General features: G+C 42.4%; 1 protein-coding gene across 4 annotated transcripts in view; it reads right to left on the bottom strand.

Annotated features, from left to right (window-relative positions):
* The window catches only part of PPT2 (palmitoyl-protein thioesterase 2), a 54,046-nt gene that overhangs the window by 29,432 nt on the left and 16,208 nt on the right, over positions 1-8,406 (bottom strand). For 3 of the 4 annotated variants that reach the window (XM_039336642.1, XM_039336643.1, XM_039336641.1), the window contains exon 2: positions 2,737-2,881. Coding sequence is in view for 1 of the 4 variants with exons in the window: in XM_039336641.1 (XP_039192575.1) it covers positions 2,737-2,881 (145 nt within the window). In the remaining 3 variants the exon portion in view is untranslated. Of the gene's footprint in view, positions 1-2,736; positions 2,882-2,972; positions 3,115-8,406 lie in introns of those variants that run through there. The other variant, XM_039336644.1, reaches the window with a different exon arrangement.

Here is an 8,406-nt window from a genome sequence, read left to right as displayed (position 1 = left end):
CGGTGGCGCGCCATTAGCCAGAATATGGGAGATATGGAGAAAAGACTGGAAATAAATTATTTGCATCGATATGTCCTGATGAACAATTTTAAAGAAAACAAAAAAAGTGTTTGCATAAATTGAAGAATTATTTCCCATGTTGTGATTGAGAGGTTATGTTGGGGGAGGGGGGCGATGACAACTTCCTCATTGGCTCAAGGGGACGATTCATTCAAAAAGGTTAAGAACCACTGGTCTAAGATATTTCTGCCCTCTTGGAAATATAGGAGATTGCAGGTTACTAGGACACAGAAGACCGACCCTCTGTATAAGCTTATTAACTAGCCAGTATTTCCCTAGATCAGCTTTCTACAATTTTGTATGTACACATGTTGCAGATCTATTTAGATAGACCAGGTTCACATATGCTATGCTGCATTAAGGTTTGCTTGGCTTTGGGCCAGTATATTGGGCTTGTGCAATAAAGTTCATAAATCAAGGTTTATGGCTAAGCACAACATTGTGGTTTTATTTAATACAGTGGTTCTCAACCTTTCTAATGCCGCGACCCCATAATACAGTTCCCCATGTTGTGGTGACCCCCAACCACTTAAAAATCACCAGGTGCCAGGGACGTGGCCAAAGAAAAGGGGAAAAAAATGGTGGACAGCCTTGTTTGGCGACCCCTGTGAAATGGTCGTTCGACCCCAAATGGGGTCCCGACCCACAGGTTGAGAACCACTGATTTAATACAATGCAGGGTGAAACATGACTTGACACAATATGTGGACTGAGCCAACCGATACTTATTCAATAAACCATAGTTAAGCAAGTCTCCATGGGCTGACTTTGGAAGAAATATCAGGTAATAAATCTCTGTCAGATCATCCAGATTCAATAACCTGAAAATTCAACCAAGCTTTGCCTATCTTTTCTCACTACCTTGTTCCTCCCCAGAAAAATTCCCCATGGATTTTAAGGCTCTTAAAACTAGATTTTCAACCGATCTTCACAGCAATCCTACAAAATGGGTTAGACAGAGAGAAATAGAGAGAGGGCAGGCAGTCATCAACTAACAACCACAATTGAGCACAACATTTCTGTTGCTAAGGGAAACATTTGTTAAGTGAGTTCTGCCAAATTTCACGACCATCCTTGCCACAGTTGTTAAGTGAATCACTGAAGTTGCTAAATTAGAACCATGGTCGTTAAGTGAATCTGGCTTCCCCCATTGACTCTGCTTGTCAGAAGGTCGCAAAGGGGGATCCAATGACCCCAGGACACTGCAAGGGTCATAAATGTGAGTCAGTTGCCAACTGCCTGAATTTTAATCACTTGACAATGGGGATTGTGAAAAGTGTGAAAAGTGGTCATAAGCCACTTTTTCCAATGCTGTTGTAATTTTGAATGGTCACTAAATGAACTGTTGTAAGCTGAAGACTGCCTTTACATAGATGCCCAAAATGTACCAAGTGAGTATCTCAACTCTAACTCAGTCTTTCTTGTTTTGTGACTTCTAAATATACTGGATTATGACCGCCATAATCTACAGTTGAAGAGGATGAGGGAAGATTTGGACCTGCCAAACTGTGGGACCCTCCTCTCCTATACCAGAACCTTTTATTAGGGGGGGGGGTCTCATTGATCAGTTCCGTTAAGTATAGCTGTAGGACAGAGGGAATGAAGAGCGGCTATCAAGGCCACAATGAGATAAGAGGGATTTGAACTAACCAAGAAAGTAATCTGAGGAAACATCTCTGACAAGCCCGTCCTTTGTTCAACACAAAGATAAAGGGAGGAAAGAAGAAGCACATTCAGTCTTGTAAGATTCAGGGATCCATATGGATCAAAGCCAATCAGAAAATGTTCCCTGAACAAATACTGCTAGCTTTCCCAAACAATTACAACATGTTTAATACGGAGACAGATAACTAGCTGGTCTTTCAACACTGGAAGTTTTTAAGAAGAGACTGGACAGCCATTTGTCTGAAATGGTATAGGGTTTTCTGCCTGAGCAGGGGGTTGGACTAGATGACCTCCAAGGTCCCTTCCAACTTTATTACTATTATTATTATCAATCATCGCACAGTCAGCCAGATGTTCAGACTGGATTTGGCATTTTGTCTACCTATCGAGTCCTTACCCAGGACCTGGGATAGGCAGATGTAGATGTTTGATGGTATTACAGGTATCGTCGCAGGATGGATTATTATTATTATTATTATTATTATTATTATTATTATTATTATTATTATTATTATTATTTTGCCACCTACTGATTCTTTTTTCTGGGATTTGGTGCAAATTTCCCAGCTTTGCTTGATGGTGACAGAAACCAGAAACCAAACATATAACTTCTTGAATGCAACATATAATGTCACTACCATGCTTTGTCCCAAAGGTGCTTTTTCAAAAGGCAACTGGACTTTTGTTGTTTTTCCTTGAAGACCCTTCACTTTTCATCCACGAAGTTTCTTCAGTTGAAGAAGCTATATGAAGTTGGAAGTCTTTGTGCTTAACACCAGGGCTCATTCTGATATAAACAATTCACACCAAGCATGCTGGGAATACAGAGTAACCATCCAGGACAAAGCCTATAATTTCTTGGAAGCACTACCCACACTAACAACTGTCTCACTGACATGCTGTTACATGAAAGATCTGCATCTATCAGATGTCTCCAGTGGTGAAAACAATATATTCCGGGAATTAAAACGGAGACCCAAAATAAACACGAAGTCATCCCAGAAGTCTTACCTGCTGACACCTCTATCGGCAACTCCCTCTTCTGGACGATTTGCTTGGAGAGACCTCGAGTGTTATGGCATGGTTCTGGCAGGATCTTGGGATTAATAAGGACTTCTCTTAGCTCAGCCCCTTTCCTTTCAAGGAACAGCAACACCTATGGGTGGAGACAGAATTCCTTTCGTCATTGATCAACACAAGACTTGACAAGCAACAGGCACCGATGGCTACAGAAGGCAGCGCCTGACCTTTTCCAAACTATGGTTCCAGATGATGTGAAGATGAGGGGCTAAACGGAAGGCTGAGCAGCTCCGCAGCCTCCATATTTTCCTCAGTGGGTATCCCTACCACAAAAGAATATCAAAGTTAGAGATTCTTGAGGACGCCTTCAACAGAACCCAAACTGAGTTATGGATCCATGGAAGAGTCTGGTCAGTCCAGAATCAACCTGAAACAGTGCCACCAATTCCCAGGTCCTGCAGGAAGGCCAAGAAGATACCATAGTTCAGGGGTTCTCAACCTTGGCAACTTTAAGACTTGTGGCCTTCAACTCCCAGAATTCTGGGAGTTGAAGTCCACAAGTCTTAAAGTTGCCAAGGTTGAGAACCCCTGCCATAGTTGGTGGCACTGAAAACCATTAAGAATTGTAAAAAGATCAAGATGAGAGAACTTTCTCCATTCAAGTCTCATCCAACAACATACCAATGCCATTCCAATTCCATACAGGTAATCCTCAACTTACAACAGTCTGTTTAGTGACCATTCCAAGAATCAACGGAACTGGAAAATGTGACTTATGACCATTTTTCACACGTACGACCGTTCCCATTCCCAATTGATCCCACTCCCCACAGCCACATGATCAAAATTCAGACACTTGGCAACTGACTCATATTTATGACAGTGGCAGTGTCCCAGGGTCATGTGATCCCCTTTTGCGAAAGTCAACGGGAGAAGCCAGATTCGCTTAACAACTGCAGTGATTCACTTAACAACTGTGGCTAGAAAGGTCGTAAAATGGGGCAAAACTCACTTAACAACTGTGTCACGTAGCAACAGAGATGTTGGGCTCAGTTGTGGTTGTAAGTCAAGGACTACCGGTGTGCAAGTCTGAGGCAATCACCCCCTCCAACAGCTCAGAGGAATCGGATGAAATAAGGATGCAGGGGGCAAAGGTCATCCTAGAGGGCACTCCACCCGCTTTCTCAGAAGTCATAAGCCAAAATGAATCCCAGATAACATGGCAAGATAGGGTCTTACTCACACCCTAGATCCCGCCCATGTGGAATCAAGACTGAAATGGATCTGAGTGACTTTACTGGCAAAACGTTGCACTATCTAGTTAGAGCAGCCATACAGAAGCTCTTGAAGCTGACTCCAGGCAGAAGAAGTAGAGGTGCTGCTTCTCACCAAAACATCAGCACTCTAGCCAGAGCTCCCCAACTCCTGGTCCGTGGACCGGCACCGGGCCACGGCATGCCAGAAACCGGGCCACACAAACAAGCAAAACTTCATCCATGGGATGCAGGCAGCACACAAAACCACACCCCCTCTGGTCCGCGGAAAAATCTCTCCCTACAGACCCGGTCCCTGGTGCCTAAAAGGTTGGGGGCCTCTGCTGTAGACATTATTTTTACCGCTTTATCTCCAAGGGGCCCCCAGTCAGGATGAAGCGAGTAACAAGTAGTCCTCAAACGTTCTTACTACCACAATTGGAACCAGAACTTCAGCTACTAAATGAGGCGGGTTGTTAAGTGAGACCTTTTTGCTGTGGTCATTAAGTGAATCGCATGGTTGCTAAGTACATCTGGGTTCCTCCCATTGACTTTGCTTGTTGGAAACCGGCTGGGAAAGTCATAAATGGCAATTATATGCCTGTGGCAATGATGCAACAATTTTCAGTGGAAGAACTGGTTGCACGTTAACTTTTTTTCTGTGCTGTTGTAATTTGAGCAGCCACTTAATGATTGTATGGTTGTAAGTCGAGGACTTCCTATATAGAAAAGGTCACCAAAGTTTCTCTCAAACTAATATGAAAACATAAATCCATATAACTGGATCAAGAACTGATGCAATATTAAAGAAAAAAGACTGGGGAAATTACAACATAAAACAATTCCCAAGATATTGTTCAAAATTCCTTTCTTTTTTCCTTCCTTACTGAAAATCTAATTCAAATAGTGACAAACCAAATTTATCAATAATCCACTACAGAGAGTCCTCTATTTACGACCACAATTGAGCCCAAAATTGTTAGCTGAGACATTCGTTGTGAGTTTTGCCCCATTTTATGACTTTTCTTGCCACAATTGCTAAATGAATCACTGCAGTTGTTAAGTGAATCTTGCTTCCTCATTGACTTTGCTTTTCAGAAGATCGTAAAAGGAGATCATATGATTCCACAACACTGCAAAGGTCATAAATATGAGTCAGTTGCCAAACATCTGAATTTTGATCACGTGATCGATCGTGAGGATGCTGCAACAGTCATAAGTGTGAAAAATGGTCATAAGTCACTTTTTAAGTAATGTTGTAACCTCAAACGGTCACTGAATGACCTGCTGTAAGTTGAGTACTGTAGGTATGCAGATCAGAATCTATTGGAACTGGGTGGTTAATAAATTCAAATAAATAAAAACAAAATAAAACAACGTACTGGTATATGCAGATATACATTTCTGGTACTGAAAATTAACTTTTTGATCATCTACAAATTGACGTCCTTATAAATTCCAAATAAAGCCCTGTTTTATTGCAATTTATCAGAGGAAAACCTTATTCTCCAAATACTCTAAAATCTTTTGCTATGGCTTCTGTGGTCTGAAGCACGGACATACCTGTGAAGCCTCTGGAGAGGTCCAATTGTTTATTCCTGCCACATGTTGTCTGTAACATTTTGAATATGACAGCCTAAGGAAAATAGGCTGGAAGCCTATTTTGTCCCAAGTATGCAAAGGTATTTAAAAATAAATGCAAAACAACCACATTTTTTATTCACAAAAAAGACCTGGAGGGTTTCCCCCCCCCAACCCATTGGGAAATCAGATCTATTATGAGATAATAGAAGGGGGTTTAGGTGCGGTAAAGGAAAAAAGCCTACCTAAGTTAAATTATAGGTTTAGGAATACCAAACTGGATTAAAACAGTTTCCTGAGGGACAGTCACGTGTTATACCTTAAAGTTCAGAGAACATACCGTTCCTTGTTTACCTAAGGTGAAGAATAAAACTCCAGGGTGAATATGCAGAGAAGAACTAGTTCCTATCTCCCAGTGTGGTAGCAAATGGCAAAGCAGACCTGGGTGACCCCGAAAAAGGCAGAATGTGGCTTTGGAAAATTCTACGATGGTATTTTTGCTACCACAAGCTAGGCCGGCCAAGGATTTTGTGTAAAAGCTTTTATTGACCCACATTCTTTAATACGGGCAATTGGATCTCATAAAGCTTCCGTCTGAAAGATGAGAAATGTTACTAAAAGCATAAAGATTTAGAGCGAAGGTCAACTGTGAATGATCACGGGCATGACTCTGTAATTTCCTGGGCAACAGTATGGAAGTGGTTCACCACCATCTCGTGGTTCGTCATTATCTTCTTTTGGGGATGTGTTCTGCCCCAAAATGACACCCTCCAAACACACTGGCCTTTTCTATGAATATGACATCCAGCGCATGTGGGGAGTATTATTACGGATGTGTAATTATTAGTATTCTGTCTATCAGTAAGGTGATCAACCGTCCTTCTTTAGGGAGGACAGTCCTCCTTTTTTAAGTTCTGTCCTCCCTCGAAAAGTGTCCTCCTACATGTCCTCCTTTTTGATATTTGAAGACTAATCTGCACGGCTTTTTTTTCTCATAGAACGCTCAGAACGGCATTCCGGCACCTTTTTTGATGTTTTTTTTTTTCAACTTTTGCATGAGCTGTGCTACTCCCCCTATTGGCTTTCGAAAGCCAATAGGAATTGCTACTGAGCGCGCCAAAACACCCGGCCGGCAAACTTTGCACATGTAAGTTGTCTGCAGCAAAGGCAAATTGGCAGGAACTTACACCCCTCCCTGCTTTCCAACTACACCATCTCCTAGTTAGTCCTGAAGATACCTGGAGGAGACTGGAGCAGTGACGCCACGGTAACTTTCTCTTGATCTTTGGCACTGCTAGGGCAATAATGGCTGTGGGCACAAGAGGCATAGGCAGCGGGGCTGCTGCGGACGTGGTGTGTGAGGAGCAGCGGTGGCAGGCTGCCACCCGTGCTGTGGGAGCCATGTGGCCTGCTCTACTGTGGGAGCTGTGGGGCCTGCTCTACACAGGGCTGTGCAGGGTGGGCGGGGTGACTGCAGGCGGGGTGTGTTGACGGCGGGCTGCCCCCCGGGACCAGAGCCGGCACAGCTGATGCTCTGGGAGCCACAGGGCCTGCTCTACATGGCAGGGCCACAGTGCTGGTGGGGCGGCTGCGGGCAGGGGCACAGCATGTAAGCATAATTAAAATATAAAATGTTATTGTTACAAATGGTTTTTATTATGCATTTATCATATTATTGTGTATTCTGTATTATTGTTGCAATGAATAAAATGTTTCTTTTATTTACGATATTTTTTTCTTCAATTTATTTGTGTCCTCCTTTTCATTGTAAAAAAGTTGGTCACCTTACTATCAGCCAAGAAATATTATCAGTAAGAAAGAAACACCAGAAGGTAATCTGAAGGAACATGACAATGGTCATTTCCCCACATCCAACTATAACAGTAATAAAGGAGTTATAACTAATCCTTGGCTTACAAGCATTCGTTTAGCAACCGTTCAAAGTTGCGACAGCACTGAAAAAAGCAATTTGTGACTGGTCCTCTTGCTTAACACTGTTGCAGCATCCCCGGTTATGATTGGTCCTCTTGCTTAATACCATTGCAGCATTCCTGATCACATGATCATAATTTAAAAACTTGGCAACCAGCATGCGTTTAGGATAGTTGCCGCATCCTGAGGTGTGTGTGTGTGTCACATGATTATAATTTGCAAACCTTCCCAGCTGGCTTTTTGACAGGCAAAGTCAATGAGGAAAGCAGGATTCACTGAACAACCATGTGATTCACTTAACGACAGCAGGGATTCATCTAAAAAAGCTCATAAAATCAGCTTTTTAAACTCAGCAACTGCCTTGTTTTGCGATAGAAATTCTGATCCCGGTTGTCGTATGTCCAGGACTACCTGATATCCTTTCAGTAAAGGCTGGATGATGGTGTGAGGATGCTGTAAGTCACTCAAGTAAAAACAACCATCATCTATTTGTCAAAACAAAGGTGTTAGAAACAACTCTGTGAAGGAATTTAAAAGACCAAACAGCCATTTCCTCTCCTGAGAGGAAAGGAGAAGAAACTAGGTGTCTTATCCTCTTTAGTTCATCCATGGAAAGCAAAGACTGGGGATAGCATTTGTACAACTCTGTCCCCTGAGAATTAATGCTTGCTCAATTTGGGGTAATTCTGCATCCACTCCAATTCTGTGTAACTCCATTAGCTTAGATTGCTCATTCTTCAGAGACCAAGTACTATCTCTAGCATTATCATTTGATAGATACTTACATCAAAGCATCAGGAAGGACCTGTGTTTCTTACCCACAACAACAACAAACTTGGTAGGTTAGTCTGACCTCTATCAGAATCAGGACCTCCATAAATTCAATCCAGCATGG

The sequence above is a fragment of the Crotalus tigris genome, unplaced genomic scaffold (assembly GCF_016545835.1).
Source record: "Crotalus tigris isolate CLP2741 ecotype Arizona unplaced genomic scaffold, ASM1654583v1 scf7180000017666.379230911805:20528666, whole genome shotgun sequence".
Lineage (NCBI taxonomy): Eukaryota > Metazoa > Chordata > Lepidosauria > Squamata > Viperidae > Crotalus > Crotalus tigris.
The sequence above is the reverse complement of the archived record's forward strand: the minus strand, read 5'-3'. Positions and strand labels throughout refer to the sequence as shown.